The sequence below is a fragment of the Sciurus vulgaris genome (genome assembly GCF_902686455.1).
Source record: "Sciurus vulgaris genome assembly, chromosome: 7".
In the NCBI taxonomy this organism is placed as follows: Eukaryota; Metazoa; Chordata; class Mammalia; order Rodentia; family Sciuridae; genus Sciurus; species Sciurus vulgaris.
In genome coordinates, this window is record NC_136467.1 from 126,019,134 (window position 1) to 126,038,458 (window position 19,325).

The 19,325-nt window shown below is 47.2% G+C and overlaps 2 protein-coding genes across 3 annotated transcripts; both read left to right on the forward strand.

Moving 5' to 3' along the window:
* The first annotated feature begins 112 nt into the window (after positions 1-112).
* On the forward strand, positions 113-11,934 carry CCHCR1 (coiled-coil alpha-helical rod protein 1). Of its 2 annotated transcripts, none has more exons than XM_079147294.1 (18): positions 113-285; positions 1,304-1,370; positions 1,452-1,665; positions 3,184-3,487; positions 4,049-4,212; positions 4,312-4,447; positions 4,625-4,735; positions 4,852-5,001; positions 5,510-5,620; positions 5,716-5,822; positions 8,563-8,675; positions 8,867-8,912; positions 9,057-9,217; positions 9,344-9,532; positions 9,610-9,711; positions 10,807-10,958; positions 11,115-11,244; positions 11,655-11,934. In XM_079147294.1, the coding sequence occupies exons 1-18, from the start codon at positions 118-120 to the stop codon at positions 11,762-11,764; spliced, it is 2,535 nt and encodes an 844-aa protein (XP_079003420.1). In that variant the 5' UTR covers positions 113-117; the 3' UTR covers positions 11,765-11,934. The 2 variants fall into 2 exon arrangements, with proteins under 2 accessions (XP_079003420.1, XP_079003419.1); XM_079147293.1 differs by having other exon boundaries at positions 116-285; positions 11,073-11,244.
* Positions 11,935-13,665: 1,731 nt separating this feature from the next.
* On the forward strand, positions 13,666-15,733 carry PSORS1C2 (psoriasis susceptibility 1 candidate 2). The gene is made up of 2 exons (XM_079147297.1): positions 13,666-13,809; positions 14,372-15,733. The coding sequence occupies exons 1-2, from the start codon at positions 13,758-13,760 to the stop codon at positions 14,725-14,727; spliced, it is 408 nt and encodes a 135-aa protein (XP_079003423.1). The 5' UTR covers positions 13,666-13,757; the 3' UTR covers positions 14,728-15,733.
* The last annotated feature ends 3,592 nt before the right edge of the window (positions 15,734-19,325 follow it).

Below are 19,325 nucleotides of genomic sequence, written 5' to 3' on the forward strand. Positions count from 1 at the left end.
CGATCTCCCGCCTTCCGCCTTTTTTGATTAGTTTAGAAGTTTTCCCGGGTTCCGGGAGTAGGGAGGAGCCGACAGGGCGCGGAGATGCCTCGATGCGTTGATTGGGCGTAGCCTTAGATGCCAGTGCGCCTGCGTGCATCTTTCCCCGGCTTCCTTCCAGGGGGAATTGGACTGGGGAGACCCGCTAAACAACCCGCCGTGCGCATGCACAGTGAGGCGTGGAGGCCGGGCTCGGAGCAAGGTGTAGGGGGTGTGGCCAAAGGACTGAGGGGGCTCTCGAGCTGGGTAAGGGGCGTTCCAGAAGAGTCGGTTGGGGGCGGGAAAGGGCTGAAGGGGTTCTGGGGTGGGTTCAGGGGGTCCACAAGGGAAGAGGGTCACAGGGGCCGGGGTAAAGGAAAAGATGAGGTGTTCAAAACAGCTTTAGAGGCCGGCAAGATGAAGAGACCGGTGTATTTGGGAGACAGTAAAGAGAACAAAGCAGGCCATTAGCTGGGAGATGAGGGTGAAAGTGAGGGACCACAATAATCCCTTCAGGAAAAAATCAGATAGGATGTAAGAGGGGTCGTGGGTAGGAATCCCAGGTTTGGGTAAACAATAGATGAAATCGGTGGGAGGGTCAGGAAAAGTGGTCAGAGTCCACTCTGCGCTGTGGGACTGTAGAGAGAAGGGCAACAGGAGTTGAATCTGAGGGGATAGTAGAGGGAAACTGAGAGTAAAAGAGGTTTGGATGAGCTGTCAGGAAGCTGGCTTTTCTGCCTCCTGCTTTAAGCTGCCTGGATTCCCAGGGTTCCCAGAGAGGCAACTACCCCTACATGTGCCACATTCTTCTGGGGCCAGGCCTTGGGCCAGCACTTTAATAGGGAAGGATCCAGAAGTCATGGCTTTGTGGTGCCTTGATGGGATTCCCCAAGGCCTTGCTGAGCCATGGAGAGAACTCTGGAGATTGAGCTCAGGGCCCCTGCACTGTGTACCTCCTTTCTCACCTCCAGCCCAGAGGAGGAAGGTAAAAGCCCTGCCCAGAATCTTAAAAGTAGGAATAAAGCCCTAAAAACCTCAACTTGGCCTATTTCAATAAATTCTGTCCACATCATGGTTATTGCCTGGTTCTATCAGGATCCAGGTTGGGATAAGCAAATGGACCTGGGTATCCCCTACCTTTTTTTGTGAAGTAGGAAAAAGGAGCTGAGAATTGCTGAATTTGGCTGTAATTTAAGGATTATGACTTGGTTATTGTAGGAGCTTTCTCTTTTGAAGGTGGCTTGAAAATTGAATTGGAATGTCCTTGTTTCTCCTTATTGTCCAGGGGAAGAGAGATGGCTGGAGAAAGAATGTAGAGCTGTCAGCCAGTGTGGAGATGTTGCCACCTTCAGGTCAGTGGGGCCATGCAAGGGGTCCATTGATTGCCTCTTCCTAGGAAACTAATGACTATCTTTACTTTTATGATTCTTCAGGTTTCACTGGGCTGATTCCTCCCTCCCACTTCCAAGCCCGGCCCCTTCCAACTCTTTCAAGAATGGCTCCTGCTTGGGTCTCAGACATTCCCCTGGTCCAACCCCCAGCCCATCAAGATGTCTCAGAGAGGCGACTAGACACCCAGAGGTCTCCAGTGACCATGTTTGAACAGGGTGTTTCTGGAAATGGGCAAGGGCCAGGGCGAAGAGGCAGGTAGGGATCCATTGTTACTGTTTTCTCATTTGTGCTTGCTAGTGACCCTTTCTCTCTGAAGTAGATTCCTCACCATATTTTAGCCCTTGGTTCAATAACTTGTGCATTTTTACGTAGGCAATTATTGGTACCTAAAATGCATATATAACAAGGAGGGTTAGACTCTAGAGATGGGGTGAAAAATAAATGAGAGCCTGACTTAAATTTTCAATTCATAAGGAATATAAATTTCTAAGAGAGGAGGTAGGTTGATCGTAACTAATTGGAAAGGACCAAATAAAACAAGATGAAGTGCAGACTAGAAGTGTAGATGCACTACTGTGGTGCATGGGTTCATTCTGATGAAATAATTGAAGAACGCCTTTTTGGAGAACATACCATTGGATCTGGCCATGCTGTCTGTGAATGTGCTGTGAAAATTCTTTTTTGTGTGTGGTATGAATGTGGACTTTACCACTGAACTACATATCCAGTCCATTTTATTTTTTTTTTTGATATAGTCTCACTAAGTTGCCGAGGGTCTTGCTAAGTTGCAATCCTTGTTTCTGGAATTACAAGCATGTGCCTCTGTTTTTATTTTTTATTTTGAGACAGCGTCTCTTTGAGTTACCCAGGCTGGCCTTAAACTTTGTGATCCTTATGCCTCAGCCTCTTGAGTTGCTGGGGTTATAAGCATGTGCCAATGTGCTCAGCAAAAATTCTTACTCTTGCTGTTTCATGTATCTTTTCTCAAATGTACTGTCAATCCAGAGTGGGGATTACATCAAGGAGAAAGGTGCATAATGAAGGTGTAGTACTAGACTAGTGTCAAGAGACAGAAATTCTATTTCTAATTTGACTGCTAGGTAGGGAACCTTTGGCAAGTCACTTATTTTCCCTAGCCTAAGGATCCCTTTAACTTAAAAAAAAAAAAGTATGGTTCTTAATGAGGGAGTTGTCTCAGCCATGTTATGAGCTGGTTTAAATTTAAATGACACCAGTAAACTGTTCTCTGAAGGTTGGGAGTATGTCATTTATTATTCTGCCCTTTCAGACTCCTCATACAGCATGCCAAACACTTCGTAAAGGCCTCTACCTAGCATCTGACCTTGCCACATTCATACTGAAAGCTCAGGGAGTCTCTACTCCTAGGCCCATGCTTCCCTCATTTTTCCTAGTCTTAAATCAGAATTCAGAAGTCTTACATGTTTTTTTAACCTCTTCACTCAGAACTTGTGGCCTCCTGATTTTTATATTTGAAGTTTGATACATCTCCCTGTGTGTGGGTCTCCAAAGAAACCTTGTTCTGTGATCTCACTAGCCATTAGGTCCTATGAACCCAGATAATAGACCTGTTACATTTAGTAGGGCCTCAATGAATGACAGTGTTGATGTGAATACCGAGATCCCCATGCCCCAGCTTCATCTCCCACCTCCCCACATGGGACTGAGGGGTTCTCTTCTTGTCTCCATTTATGCCCTTGGCCCCCCTCTTAGCATAAGAGACACCTTCTTGTCTGTGCCATCCTGTCTTTGAAGGTCCCTAGAGCTGCAGGGGTCTCAGGCCTTGAGCCAGCAGGCCGAGCTGATCTTTCGGCAGCTACAAGAGTTGCGGCAGCTGGAGGAGGAAGTCCGGGTCCTACGGGAGACCTCACTGCAGCAAAAGATGAGGCTGGAGGCCCAGTCCATGGAGCTGGAGGCTTTGGCACGGGCAGAGAAGGCTGGCCGAGCTGAGGCTGAGGGCCTGCGTGCTGCCTTGGCTGGGGCTGAGGTTATCCGCAAGAAACTAGAAGAGGAGAACCAGCGGGAATTGGAGGAAGTTCAGAGGCTGCACAAAGAGCAGGTGAATGTGGGACCTGGAGGGGTTCAGACTCCTAACAGAGTAACTGGGCAGGAATTTCCTTGCAAGGAGTACTTATCAGAAGAGATCCCCAAGAGCAGTCGAGCCAGGAAGTCTTTGGCAAAGGAGTAAAGCAGGCAGTCTGGTGTTTTGGTCTCGTTCAGATTGCTTGTTTTTCAGGACTCAGGTGGCCTCTCACCACTTGAAGCCTTACTTCCTCTTCCAGTAGGAAGTAGTTTTTCTCCCTACTTTATTCCAGGTACCTTGATTCCAGTGTGGTGGGGTACAGTGAGAAACATGGGCTGGCCCCTATAGAGGACTAAAGAAGGGTGGTAATTCTGTCAGGAAACCCAGTGCTTCTTTTTGCCATCCCTGAGATAGGTGCTGGGGACTTGATAACCAAATTGCCCGAGTTTCTGCCCTCATGGATGAAACTGACAGCTTAGGTGATCTGTTGGGTCTTTCTCTGAGGTCACAGACAGTGGGAATGGAGAGACAGGCCAAAACGGGAAGTTTGGAAGGGCCTGATATAAGGTTGAGTTGAGCCCACTCTTCTCTCCACAGCTGTCCTCCTTGACACAGGCCCACCAAGAGGCTGTTTTTAGTTTGACCAACAAGGCTGAGGGCTTGGAGAAGTCTCTGAATAGTATGGAAACGAGGAGGGCAGGGGAAGTTAAGGAGCTGACTGTGGCCCAGAAGGAGACTGAACTGCTGCGGAAGGAGCTCAGGTAAATTGACAGGGATGGCTGAGGGGGCCCAGAGGTTGGTGATGTGGGATTCTTCAGGGTGCCCTCCTAATGGCTGCCCTGTTTCCATCTTGATCCTAGCAAGACACAAGAAGATTTGGAGGCTCAGGTGACACTGGTTGAGAATCTGAGGAAATATGTGGGGGAACAAGGCCCTCTCGAGGCCCATAGTCAGGCATGGGAAAGAGAGCGGCAGGAGCTTCTGGATACTGTGCAGGTGGGAGAATATGGGATATGGGTCTGGAGGGAGACATCGGGAATCAGGGGATGTGGTCACCCTTGGAGGAGAGCTTAGTTCCCAAAAGTGTAGGCAATGATGTTGCAGGACCCAGACTGATGGGTGCCTTAGGATAGGCATGGAGCCCCAAGATACTCTACTTTTCCTCCCTCACAGAACTTGCAGGAGGACCGAGATGGCCTGCATGCTACCGTGGAGCTGATGCAGGTGCGTGTGCACAGCCTCAGGCACATGCTCACTCTGCAGGAGGAGGAGCTGACCAGGAAGGTAGGCCCTCCCAAGGCAGCCCATGGCCTCTGTTGCTCATGCAGGGCAGAGAAAAGCCAAAGATGGTAACTCCTTCCTCTTTTGCCCCAGGAGCTCACACTTTTCCCTATGTTCAGGTTCAATCTTCAGATTTACTGGAGCCTGAGTTCACTAAGAAGTGCCAGTCCCTACTGAACCGCTGGCGGGAGAAGGTGTTTACCCTCATGGTGCAGCTTAAGACCCAGGAGCTGGAGCACAGAGACTATGTGAAGCAGCTGAAAGGACAGGTCAGTGGCTCTGTTTCTTCCTGCATTCCTCCAAGTTCCTTGCACAGGAATGGCAATTATTCAACAGATATTTATTGAGTGGTTACCATGTGCAACCTGAACAAAGCAGACAAGACAACTCTGCTCTCAGAGTTTATGTTCTCGAACAGAGATTCAACCAGCAAATAAACAGGTAATGTCAAGCAAGCATATGTTCTGAAAAGGAGAATTTTAAAGATAATGTGACAGAGAGACCATAGTGGGCCTGCTTTAAGTAGTTTGGTCAGAGGTGGTGGGTGTTTGTGGATGGATCAGGGGGTATTCCTCAAAGTGTGGGTATGTGGAACATGCTTCTGAAAGATTAACTGGACTCAGGAAAGATTAACTGGACTCTATTCTCAGGAACCCTAGCCAGTTATCTCCCTACATGGCATTTCTTCAAAGACCTCTGCCCCTAACCTTTTGTCCCCAGTGGCCCCCACAGCTTTTGGCTCTAGGCTGCCCTGCCAGGCTCCCTCTTCTCCCCCAGGTGGCTGAGCTTCAGGAACAAGTGACAGCCCGGAGCCAGGAGCAGGCCATCCTGCAGCGCTCCCTGCAGGACAAAACTGCAGAGGTGGAGGTGGAGCGGACGGGTGCCAAGGTTAGTGTGTGAGACAGGCAAAGGGAGGGCAAGTAGCCTGAATTTGTGGGCTGGGCCCCAGGGAGGGACCCTTTCCTTTACTTCATCCTCCCTAGGCCCTGCAGTTGGAACTGAATCGTGCTCAGGAGGCCAGGTGGCGGTGGCAGCAGCAGACAGCCTCAGCTGAGGAGCAGCTAAAGCTTGTGGCTGGTGCTATCAGCAGGTATCTGGGATGGAGGAATGGGTGGAGGAGCAGCTTCATCAGCTGCTTCCCAGCTTCTGGGGCACCTTGGAATTGAAAAGCCTCAGGTGAGAGGGGCTGAAAAGCTGGCAAATGGAGGATGCAGGGCTGAAGGCCTTTAACCCTCTGAAATATCACACCAGGATCTGTTGTTGTGAACTCCTACTGTGTGTTGGGTGGGGCACTGCTACCTTTTGCAATTCAGTTGTAGTACCTGCCTGAGCAGGGAGGATCTCCACCTTCAGAACTGTTCAGGAATGGGGATGTGGATATATGATCTGCTGCTTCCTTTTTTTCTTTCTTTGTTTTTTTGTTTGTTTGTTTGTTTTGTTTTGTTTTGTTTTAATGTGGTGCTGGGGATCAAACCCAGGGCCTCATATATGCCTGGCAACCCCTGTTTGGTTGGAATAATTTTTATTAATATGTTAATTTGCAGTACTAGAGATGGAACTCAGGGGCACTGTATCACTGAGCTTTGTCCCCAGCATTTTTTATTTTTTATTTTGAGACAGGGTTTCATTAAGTTGCCCAAGCTGCCTCGGATTTACAATCCTCCCAAGTCACTGGGATTATTGGCATGTGCCATTGTGCTTAGCTGGTTAGAAAATATTTTGTTTAAATCTATCCCCTACTTGCTTACTAGATAGATGTACATCTAAATTGTATATTGGTGTAGGCTTGTGTTTCATAGTAATTTCCTGGGTTTTTAATTCCTGATCATTGTTACATAATCTTTAGTGAGACCTCTGAGGAACAGCTTTGCACTGATAACAGCCTCTCCTCAGTCCTCATCTGTACGATACATGAAGTAGGATCTTTTGAAGTAGGTGGTCTATACACAGCTTTTAGCATAGGCTTTCCTTAATGGATCAGTTAACAAGTTTTGGTTTCACAAAGTTATGATGCAGTCTTGGTTCTTGCTCACTATTCCCCTTGCTTGGATTGATACCTTGAGGACTTATTCAGCTTTTAAAAGTTATGAAAAATTTAAGTGTGGCTCAGTGGTAGGATGCTTGCCTACCATGTGTGAGGCCCTGGGCTCAATCTCCAGTTCCCACTAAAAAACTTACACAGAAATAGACTAGTTCTGAGGAGCCACTGCCCAGATTCAGTCCATTGCATGAATTTTCTACTTGTAGGAGAACAGAGATATGTCAAGGACAGAATTTTACTTTGGTCCCAGAAGATCACAGAAATGACTTTTGTTAATGATTTATTACTGAAGAGTTCTCCAGGCTTAAAGCAGTCCAGTTGGGTTGTTGCCAGGTTTGTTAGCAACTCTTTAGATGACCTGGAAACTGCCAGAAAATGTTTTGTTTTGTTTTTTAAATTTATTTATTTTCATTCAGAAAATGGTTTTAATAAGAGCCACTGTAGGTGTTGAAGTACCTTCTCAAACAATTTTCAGGTGACAGTGGTCTTTGCTCTGCTGCCAGCTTTGTCATGTCATCATTTGTTTTTCTGTCAGGGGGAACTCATACTCTCCTAAGAAGGTTCTAGTCTTGGCCCCTCTTTGGGGGCCTCTTTCATTTCTGTTTTCCCGAGCCATGTTGGTCCTTCCTCTGTTTTATCCAGCTGATGAAAACACATGAACTTGCCCTTCATTGGTATCAGGGAATCTGCATTCCTGGGCTTGTGCCTGAGGGTAACTGGTCTATGTTACATAATAGTAATAAAAAAAAAACAGGTTCTGAGAAATAAACTTTGGAGTTCTTTGAAAATTTGTATGGTCATTTGATGCCTTCTTGGGGCAAGGACCTCTTAGAAAACTGATGGAAACTATGGGCTTTGTCCTTAGAAAAATGCATCCAAGTTCATATACTATGAGTGTGCTGCATACAGTACCAAATCACCAAATCTCCGGAGCAGTGGCCTGTGGGTGAAAAAGTCTAGTTCAGCTGGAGATTATCCAACCTCATGGTACCAGCTTTGCTGCCTCCTGTAGAATTGTTACTGAACATTCTCCTGAGTTATGGGCTGTAGGTCCAGGAACCTTGTTATTATTATTTATTTTTTTATATAGGGCTGTTATTAAAAACACTGATCAGGCTGCATACAGTGGTGCACACCTATAATCCCAACTATTGGGAGACTGAGGCAGGAAGATCACAAGTTTGAGGGTAGTTGAGGCAACTTAGACCTGTCTCAAAATAAAACTTTTAAAAAGTGCTAAGGAATTGTGTGCAGTGGCACTCACCTGTAATCCCAGCAACTCAGGAAACTGAGGCAGAAGAATCACAGGTTCAGCGCCAGGCTCAGCAATTTAGTGAGGCCCTAAGCAACTTGTCTCAAAATAAAAAAAGAAAAAGTCCTGGGAGGTAGCTTGGTGGTACAGCACTTCTGAATCCAATCCCTAGTACCAAAAAGAAAAAGTCCTGAAGATGTAGCTCATTGGTATCAGGAATGACTTAGTGAGTATGTGTGTTTTATCAGCAGTTGGATCATTTTTATCTTGACAGTTGTTAAAGGCCTTAAGCTTTTAGTTTCTCTGCTTGTGTTGGCTAAGGAATTTAGATGTGATTTGCAGGGCAGTTCCAACATGGGGTAAAGTGGCTGGGCACTAAGGTCCTATCCTTTTCGTGGCTTCAGCTTCTCTTTTCTTCTCTCCTATTCTTCCCTGCTTTCCTCACTCATATAACAGATATTGTTGTCTGTACAAGATCCTGCAGGTCTTTTGGGGATGAGGTTAGGGTGGAGGGTCAGTGACCTGTGCCTTCTCCAGCTCTCAGATCTGCTTCCAGAGTGCTATGACTAAGGTGGAACAGACTATAGCCCGGCTTCCCAGCCTCAGCAACAGACTCAGCTATGCTGTCCGCAAGGTCCACACCATTCAGGGTGGGTGGAGCAACTGTGAACATGTCCTGTCTGCCCCTGTCTGCTTTGTCCCTCATCTTCTGGCCCAGCTCACTCTGATCCCACATCCATCTTTCTTGTTCCTGCTTGCCAGCCCCTGTATTTCTTTCTCCCTTACTCCCCTGTTGCCCCTTTTTTCCTCTGTGTATTCATCTCTTTTTGCCTTTTCCCAGGCCTGATGGCTCGAAAACTGACTCTTGCTCAGCTGCGCCTGGAAAGGTGAAGTCTGGGCACTTTGAGGTGGAGGGGGTGTTATGGGGGTGGGTCTCTAGGGTGTTGGCTGCTGGAGTCCAAAATAGTGAGGACTGAGGAGGGATGGGGGCTGAGGGATTAGGCAGTTGACCTGTTTCTCTTCTGTCTTAGCTGCCCCCCACCTCCACCCCCTCCCCCACCTCCCCCACCACCCGACCTAGACATAAGCCTTGAGTTGGAGCAGCTTCGGGAAGAACGGAATCGCCTGGATGCAGAACTGCAGCTGAGTGCCCACCTTATCCAGCAGGAAGTGGGCCGGGCCCGGGAGCAAGGTAGATCTAGATGGATGAAGGATGGATAGATAAATAGATGGGGGATATTGATGAAGAGGAAGAGGGAAGACTTGACATCTAGGGTACATGCACAAGGAGAGGTCTGAGTGAGTACGTTCTTCTAAGGGGAAGCAGAGCGGCAGCAACTGAGCAAGGTGGCCCAGCAGCTGGAACAGGAGCTACAGCAAACCCAGGAGTCCCTGGCCAACCTAGGACTACAGCTGGAAGCAGCTCGCCAGGGCCAGCAGGAGAGCACTGAAGAGGCTGCCAGTCTCCGACAGGAGCTGACTCAACAGCAGGAGATCTATGGGCAAGGTGTGGGAGAGGGACAGTGTGCACCCCTTTGTGATGTGGGGTGGTTCCTCCTGACACTCACTGCACCTTCATCCCAGCTCTGCAAGAGAAGGTGGCTGAAGTGGAGACTCGACTGCGGGAACAGCTCTCAGACACAGAGAGGAGACTGAACGAGGCTCGGAGGGAGCAGGCCAAGGCTGGTGAGATGTGCCAGGGTGGACATGGGCCTTTAAGGACGAAGGACTTGTTGAGACCTGAGGTCATTATTCCCCCTAAAACTTGTCTTAAAGTTTTTTTATTGAAGCACGCATCCAGTGAAATGATAGGAATGGTACACATGAATTCTTACCTAGTGAACACACTATGAAGGTAGTGCCACATCAAGAAACAGCACACACTGAGTGCAGTGGTGCATCCTATACCCCAGCAACTGAGGAGACCCTGTCTCAAAATAAAAAAGTGCTGGGGTACCTGGCATGGTGACACACATGTGTAATCCCAGTAACTTGAGAGGCTGAGGTGGGAGGATTGCAAATTCCAGGCCAGCCTCAGCAGCTTACTAAGACTCTTTCTCAAAATAAAATAAGGGCTTGGATGTGTGGCTCAGTGGTTAGATGGCCTTTGGGTTCAGTCTCCTGTACCCCCCCCCACACACACACAGCTGGAGATATAGCTCAGTGGTAGAGTGCTTCTGAGTTCAATCCCCAGTACCCCCTGAAAAAATCCTTTATTGACTGTATCATCTCTAATTAGAGATGGCAGTTAACATTTGCCACATTTGCTCTCTTGTCTGTACATGCACATTTTTTTTTTTTTTTTTTCCGTGGTAGGGATTGAACCCAGGGCCTTGTGCTTGCCAGGCAAGCACTCTACCAACTGAGCTATCTCCCCAGTCCACATGCACATATTTAAATTTACTTTTTTCATCATTTAAAGTAGGTTGCAAACATGATTGTTCAGCCAGATCTCCCACAAATAGGAAATTCTTTTGTGTAACTATAAAACCATGATCATACTTTGGGAATATGAGCATTAATTGCACAAAATCTAATATGTAGCCCATATTCAGTTCTCCCCTAAGGAACTCCTGAATGGGTTGGGGGATGGGGGGGTACTTGAGTTCACAGGGACCTGGAGCATCTTCCCCTCCCACCTTTCCAGCTGTATAAAAGAGACACTGGGATCCACAGAACAGAGTGGGAACCTGCTGTGGCACTCCAGTGTCCTTTTCATGGGGTCTGGCCGCCTCTAGGCTGACACACACCCTCCCCCTCCGTACCCTGGCTTCTCCACAGAGGTCTCCCTGCACCAAATCCAACGCAAAGCCACCAGGGAAAAGGAACGGAATCAGGAGCTCAGGCGTCTGCAGGATGAGGCCCGGAAGGAGGAGGGGCAGCGCCTGACCCGGCGAGTGCAGGAGCTGGAGAGGGACAAGAACCTCATGCTGGTAGGAGATTGAAGAGACCAGGGCCCCATGGTTTACTGGTTGATAGGTAAAAGTGTGGAAGAAAGAGGGAAGGCTTTACCTGGGCTAGGTGGCGTTTAACCCTCTCCTTCCCAGGCCACCTTGCAGCAGGCGGGTCTCCTCTCCCATTACAAGCAGCAGCGACTGTTGGCAGTTCTTCCCTCCCTACTGGATAAGGAGAAATCTGTGGAGTCCAACCCCAGGCCTCCCGAATCCTCAGTACCTGTACCACCAGCAGCAGCTCTGTCCACTAGGGGGTCCACGAAAGGTAATGGGCTAAGCATAAAGGGACAAATTGGGGCACTCGTGGCATCTACTCCAGACCCTTTTATGTATGTGTGCCTCTTCCATCCACACCTACCTTGAACCCAAGAAACTTCTCCCTCATACCATCCTCTCCAGTACTAACCCTGTCCCTGTATACAACCCAGGGTCTTTTTGCAGGGCAGGTTCCAGGAATTGAACTCAGGAGCACTTGACCACTGAGCCACATTCCCAGCGCTATTTTGTATTTTATTAAGAGACAGAGTCTCACTGAGTGCTTAGTGCCTGGGCAATCCTGAGGCTGGCTTTGAACTCTTGATCCTCCTGCCTCAGCCTCCCAGGCTGCTGGGATTACAGGTGTGTGCCACCACGCCTGGCAAACCAGGGTCCTTTCTTGCTGGTCTTCTTTCCCAGGGTCCCTCTCTGTCCTGCTTGATAACCTACAGGGCCTGAGTGAGGCCATTTCCAGGGAGGAAGTTATTTGTCAAGGAGACAACCAGAATTCTGCTCCAGTCCACAGCTGAGCAGCTGCAGCTGAGAGCCGGAGGGGAAGCCTGCCTGAGGGCTGAATCCCCAGAAGGATCCTGGAGAACTGGGTAGGGGCCAGCCCAGTCCGCTTCCCATCCAGCCTCACAGACACCAGCTTCCTCTAAGTGTGAATTCTCCATCATAAATAAAGATGACTCCACTTGAACCATTGTCTGGAAGTGTTTGTTATCTTGGGGAATATGCTAGTTCTCCCTGTAGCCATCTTTCTTCCTGGGACTTGGAGAAGTGGTACCACACACAGCCCTTTCTCTCTATGGTACCTCTTTCCTAGCCTGCTTTAGAAGTTTTTGAGAAGCTCTTGTTTTCCTTTATTCTCACCTTTTGTTTTAAAACTCTTTCTCTGGAAGATGATAAATGCCAGAAGGGAGAAAGATAAACATTCATTCATTCAACAAGAATCTTAGATCCAGGCAAGGCCTTTGCACCCAGGTGCCTACATTCTAGGTGCCTGTGTTCTAGTGGGAGAGACACATAGACCAGGACCTCAGGATAAATGAGTGCTTCAAACAAGAGCTAGGAAGAGGAAGTAAGATAAAGATACATGTTAGAAGGGGACTCTAGGAGGGGCAGCTTTAGATGAGGGGCCAGGAGAGGCCTCTGAGGTGAGGCCTCAGACCGGAGGGCTTAGTGGTGACCTGGATAGAGGATGATAGGGAAGAGGCCAATACTGGCAAGGAATATAGAATTTATTCCAGGGTTCAGGTTGAATTTACTTTTTTTTTTTTTAATATATTTTTTATTTTGGTAGCACTAGGGATTGAATCCCCGGAGAGGACTCTGCTACTGAACCATATCTCTAGCCCTATTTTGTACTTGTATTTTATTTAGAGACAGGGTCTACACTGAGTTGCTTAGTGCCTCGCCATTGCTGAGGCTGGCTTTGAACTCTCCATCCTCCTGTCTCAGCCTCCCTAGCCACTGGGATTACAGGCATGCACCACCGTGCCAGGCTCCCAGCCCTTTTTATATTTTTATTTTAAGACAGGTTTCCCTAAGTTGCTGAAGTAGATCTCAAACTTGTGATTCTCCTGCCTCAGTCTTTAGAGTAATTGGAAGTACAGGCATGTGCCCCAATGCCCAGCTCAACTGGCATTTTAAACAGATGCATTTTTTGAGCTGAGACCTAAAGAATGTGGCACTGAGAGGGGACAAAGCTGGAGCAAAGAGGGCTCCTGAGGAAGGAGGAAGAGGCCAGGGTTATAGGAGGGGCAGCTTCCTGAGCCTCTGGCTTGGGACTAATGCCACCAACTGTGGGTGGGGAGAGGAAAGCAGGATATCCTCATGTGTCTTTCCTCTTCACAGTCGCCCAGGTGGTTCCCACATGGAATTCCTTGGATGTCATTGGGAGGTCCCATCTAAGCAGGCACATAGTAGTGAGCAGCATGCCTGGTGCTGAGGAAGAAGTGTCAGGGGAAGAAGGAAGCTCCTTAAAATGAAGGGCGAGGGGGCTGAGGTTGGTGTGTCAGTGGGCACTGTCAGCTGCATCCCAGGTTTCAGAGGCTCCCCCCACCTCAGCTCAAGCGTCCTGCTTCACAGCCTTGTAATTATGGTGCTTCCCCAAGCAGGGTTTACTCCCATTCTTTGGCTTCTGATAGTTACCAGGGATGAAAGGTGGAGGTCCCTGTGATCATGGAGATGACAGGTGGATATTGATTTCTGCAGGGTGTGGATGGAGCAGGTGTGAAAACAAGGGTGGGGTGACCATCTGGGTCACTGATAGTGAGAGCTAGTGATTGGGTCTTGGGCTGGGGGACTAAAATGAGAGACGCCACAGTCAGGCTACCTGTTAGCTAGGGCCTTCCAAACAGGTTTGACCAGTTTGTTCCTGATGGGATTCCTTGTGTCACTGGGTCGGCCCCTCCCTATAGACTGGCCTCCTCCTCTTCATCCTCCCCTATAAAGCCTCTTGGGGTTCCCAGACACCTAGACTCAGAGCACCCCACTTTTGGGGTCCAGTAGACAACCATAATGCTCAACTGGAAGCTACTGGGGATTCTGGTCCTTTGCCTGTTTGCTGGAGGTGAGCTGGGAGGAGGCCAGGAGTATCTTAGGAGTGATGGGGATGGCCAAGATGACCAACCCTTAGTGAAGATGACCACTAAGAAGGAAAGGGGGGAACCGGTTGGGTACACAGAGGTGGAGGGGATGCCAAAAATTTTTATGAGAGGAATAGTTCAGAGCATTTTGGCTTGGAATCAATATTTTGCTGTTGTGGGTGGGACCATGTAGCAATTTCAGAGTTCAGGTATGTGGGTTGAGTATTTATCGGACCTGGGGTCTGTGTTAGGGATGGTGGGATCATTGTAGAGATGGGGTGTGGATGCCACATAACAAAGTATAGACAACTTTGGGGTACAGACCAGCCTGGTGCTCATGCCAGCTTTGGGGGAAGTGTCAGATCCTTAACACTGGGCAAATGAATGGCTCAAGATCAATTTTCATGTCCTTTTAAGATTGTGGTATTTGTAAATGTATGGGGAATGCTTTGAGAGTTACTTTGAGGTTTGTGGGGTCAGCTCAGGCTGTCCATCCCAGAGGACTGGCCCTCTCCACCTCTTACTTTTCTCCTTTTTCTTCAACAGGAATCTCAGGCAGCAGGGACCAACCTTCTCCCCCACCCACAGATGGCAGAGAGGAGGAAAGCTCCCCAACATGGCCTCAGGGCCCTCCAATACCTGGTGACCCCTGGCCAGGGGCACCCCCTCTGTTTGAGGACCCTACACCGCCGAGCCCTAACCGTCCCTGGAGAGACCTGCCTGAAACTAGTGTCTGGCCCCCTGAGCCTCCCAGCACTGATCCCCCTCAACCTCCTCGGCCTGATGACCCCTGGCCAGCAGGACCCCAGCCCCCAGAAAACCCGTGGCCACCTGCCCCTGAGGTAGACCATGGACTTCAGGATGAGCCAGATCTTGACCCTCCCCGGGAAGAGTACAGATAACAGGGATCCCCAGGTGACTTGGACCTCCAGGCAGAGTGCTCCCAAGCCCATCTCTACCCTTATTTTTCCACTTAAACTGTCCCCAATTTTGCCTAACTCCTTAATTTCCTTCCTTATTCCCTCAATCTTATTCGTCCATGTTTTGTGTCACCTTTAATATTCATACTTAGCATCCATATTTTCCCTCTTTTTTTTCTTTGACAGCATAAGCACACACTCCTACCTCACCCAGTTCTCTCCCTGCCCCTGTCTCCCACCTTCTCTTCTCCATCCCTGGGACCTGGGAATGCTGGGGCAGGGCCAGCAGCACTGTGCTCTCTGCTGCCACCCGGTGGTGTATGACTGGGACCCATCAGTAAACAATGGTGGTGCTTCCATGAAATGGAAAAATAAAAACCATGTTTTCTTAATTCTGAATCTAAGCGGCTTCTTTTCCATTGATTATGGTTTTGAATATTCAGAAGCCCTTCTCACAGCCCTAAACTTGCAGAGGTCTGGAAGTAATTTGAGTTTCTATCTTTCTTTCATATCATGCAAAAGGGTGTAGGACTCTGCCAGTTAAGGGCTGAAAATGCATCTGACAGAATCACAAGGATGTTCAGTCCCAAGTGCCTTCCTTTCAGGAACCCCTGTATTGAAGAGTGAGAAAGCAAGTTAGGTCTTTCTTTAAAGGCTTATAGTCTGCATGCTCTGGCAGTACATGCTAACTATCCCAGGGGTGTGTGGGCAATTTTAAGGGAATCAATTTCTAGATATATAAGTGTCTTTTCTTGAAATAAATCTCTTGCCCACCCTGAGTCTGTCAGGGGTACTCTTCCTAGAGCTGCCAAATAAAGGTCAATGGGAAATGTAAATCAGTCCTTTTCATCTCATTAAGAGATGCATTTTCTTTCTATCTTTCTTTCTTTCTTTTTTTTTTTTTTTGTGGTGCTGGGGATTGACAGGCACTCTACCAACTGAATTATATCCCCAGCCCCAAGAGATGCATTTTCAATAAAAGTTTACTTTTTAATGTCTAATTATTGCCAGTATTTGTTGTTTTGATCAATTGTCTTACAATAATTGTAATATGAACCCAGTGAAGAATAATCATTTATCAGAGTCCTATGGTCATAGGAAATAAATTTCAATTTATGCACACATATTTGTTAGAGAGGTACAATAAAAGACTTACTAAAAAAGATATACAGCAAAATATAAAAGATCTACAATAAAAAATAAATTTCATTAGGGGAAATTCTATAGGAAAAAGAGAATGGAAAAGGAACTAAAGAGAAAAAAGGAACTAGGTAAATTTTATTTGGTTAAAGGACTTTTCTTAAATAGATAGATGTTTTCTTAAATAGATATGAAAATCTATGGTATTATATTCTATCTGCTACACTTAAAAGAGTGATGTGACTTTTCACAGGTAAGTACTTTTAAATCCCTGGAAAATGTATTCTTTGCAATTTAGTTTTGTATTTAAACTGTTAGATATTGATTTTAAAATGTGTAAGGAATACATAGTTTTTCAAAATTCCTTTAGGGAGCAGTTAGTTCAAAAGGCAGGAGTTCAGAGATCTCAATCTCTTTAACTCTAGTGTCAATCAAGTGGCTGACCAGGGTGAGGGTTGAGGAAAGGATAAAAAAAATAATAATAAATAAAAAAATTGAGGTGTATGACCTTAAACTCACCCCATAGGATCCAGTTTGCTTTTGTGATGACTCCCATTAAAATCTATAGATGACCCAAATGAAAAAAAATAAAAATAAGCTTAGGGTTTAATAATAATTTTAGAACACAAAAGAATTGTAGGGGTAAGCCTAGTAGGATTTTTGTTCTTTTTTGTTTGTGGGGTGGGGGATGGTTACTCTGAACTGAACCCAGGGATTTTCTACCACTGAGCTACATCCCAGCCCTCCCCCCCCTTTTTTTTTTTCATTTTGAGGGAGAGTGTCACTAAGTTGACCAGTCTTGCCTCTATCTTAAAGATTCTCCTGCCTCAATCTCTCCAAACTCTGGGAGTACAGGAGTGTGCCCCTGTGCTGGACCCTAGTAGGATTCAATAGTACCCAAAATAGATCAGATTCACCCATTCATTCATTCATTCATTCATTCATTATCTTATACCCTTAATATGTCCTCCAATTCCTGGAGTCATGGGAGATTATAAGAATATAAAGAGTAAAAATTTGTAGTTTCTTCTCAAGGAAGTTTAAAATGAAGCCAAGAGAGACAGGATTTACATGCAAGGTTATAACTAAGTATGTGAGTAAGCACCAAAGCAGTGACCTTGGTAGTAAATGCGGAGTTTAGAGTCACCACCGTGAGTAAGAACAATCAGAGGAGGCTCCCATAAGAACTGCCCAGGACCTGGAGGAAAAGTGGGCTGTGGAACGGCGCAGGTGCGTAAGCTGTCGGCTCCTGTTCACCTCTCATCCCTAGGTCAGCGGCCTAAGTAAGCGGCAGAAGGACCCAGGAGCCTGTGTGGCCAGGCGATTGCAGGCCTCTGCCTGTGCGTGTGCCTTTCCCTCGGCTTGTAAGAGCAGGACTTGCTTCCTCTAACCCTCTCCCCCAACCACTTGTGTCTCCTCTGAGAAGAATCAACCACACCACTGTCCACCTCTACCCAGCACGCCACCTGTGGGCAATGGTTTTGTTAGCCCTGTCTTCTCCTCTCAGGCCACGTCCCTCTTGGGATCAGAGACTGTTGAGTTTGTACATTTCTTCTCGGTAGCCTTTACCATTTTAGTGCCTACTGACTGACTCCCAGTGTGCTGTATCATTCCCAGTAGCCCAACCCATGCTGGGCTGTGGGGATCTTTGCCTGGTGCCTAGTGCTGGAAGTTTTTCTCTCCCACATCCTCATACACAACCCTCGCGCCACTCCCACCCCAGGGTTTAACTGATAACTGACAAATACGAAAGCATTCAGTCCCCTGCACCCAAGTTGGCCTCCCTGAGACTCTGAATGGTTTTACTCATTTGCTTGGCCTCCTTCCCTTCCAGGTCCCACTTTCAACTCCGCCACCCCCCACCAGCCTCCTTTCACCGTACTGGGGATTGAACCCAGAGGAGCTCTATCACTGAGCTGCATCCTCAGCCCTTTTTAACTTTTGTTTGGAGACAGGGTTTCTGCTAAGTTGGCCAGGTTGGCCTCCTCTTGCCATTCCCTTGCCTCAGCTTCCTGATTTGCTGGCATCAGGCTTGCCCCAGCTCCATCACTTTTTTTTTTTTTTTTTTTGGTACCAGGGATTGAACCCAAAAGTGCTCAACCACTGAACCACATCCCCAGCCCGTTTTATTTATTTATTTTTTATTTTGAAGCAGGGTCTTGCTGAGGTTGACTTTGAACTTGGGATCCTCCTGCCTCAGCATCCTGAGCCGCTGGGATTAGAGGCATATGCCACCATATCTCACCAGGCTCTCAGCACTTTTTAATGTATTTTTCACTTGAATGTTTTTATCAGGGTATGCTACTTAAGACTCAAAGTATCATTTGCTATATACCATTGCAGCTGATTTTGCTGTAAATGTGCTATAGGGCATTGTTGCCAAATATTCTATAGATTAAGCTCTTGCTTAATTTACACAATAAGCCCATGTTTTCACCATTTTAAAGAAAAGAGTACCAGGGCCTTGGAGAAGTACAGTGATTCATGCAAGGTCATACATGGGAAATTGCAGAACTGGGATTTGAACTCTGGTCAGTGCTATGCTAATAAGTCTGATTTTTTTTTTTTTTTTTAACCACTACTTATTCCATCTTTGTTCATTTGTGTAACCCAGGTACAATGCAGTGCCTGAGCCAGGCTGGGCACTTAATGCATGTTTGTGTGTGTGTGTGTGTGTGTTTGTGATGTTGGGGATTGAACGTAGGGCATGTGAGGCAAGCACTTTACCAACTAAGCTATATCCCCAACCCTTTAATGCATGTTTTGTCAGTGGGTGAATGCATTAATGAATGCCAAGTCAGGGCAGCAGAAAACATATTCAAATGGTTTCAGTGAGGAATATACCGGAGGAAGTGGGAGATACTGTTGGACAGAGAGGATGGGGAAAATTAGGGAAGGTCTTGGTGCCAGAGCTTGTGTCTGAAATTCTTTATCCTCTGTACAACAGTGCCCAAGGCGAGAAGGGATATATTCACATATGGGTGGGTACTCATGGCAGGGAGGTATGGAAGTATGCGATTGAGGTGGGGAAAGAAAGTCTGGCCCCTAACACTAATCCTCATATCCTTCCAAGCCAGAGAGATAGAGTTAATTGGGAAAGGGAAGGGGGAGAAAAATTTTGAAGGAGAGAAAAAGTGAGGGAAAGATACAGGATCTCGCTGAGGTGCTTAGAACCTTGCTAAGTTGCTGAGGCTGGTTTTGAACTCTCGATCCTCCTGCCTCAGCCTCCCTAGCCGCTGGGATTATAGGCATGCACCATGATGCCCTGCTAAAGTGCCTTCTGTTGAACATCCCCCCCCCCCCCAGAAAAAAAAAAAAAAACAAATAAAAGAAAGATAATAGAAAAAATAAGACCACACTGAGCATTAAGAGAGGTAATTTACCTAAGACATATTGCAGATGCCAAAAATAGACTGCTTGGCTTCAAACCGATTCTCAGT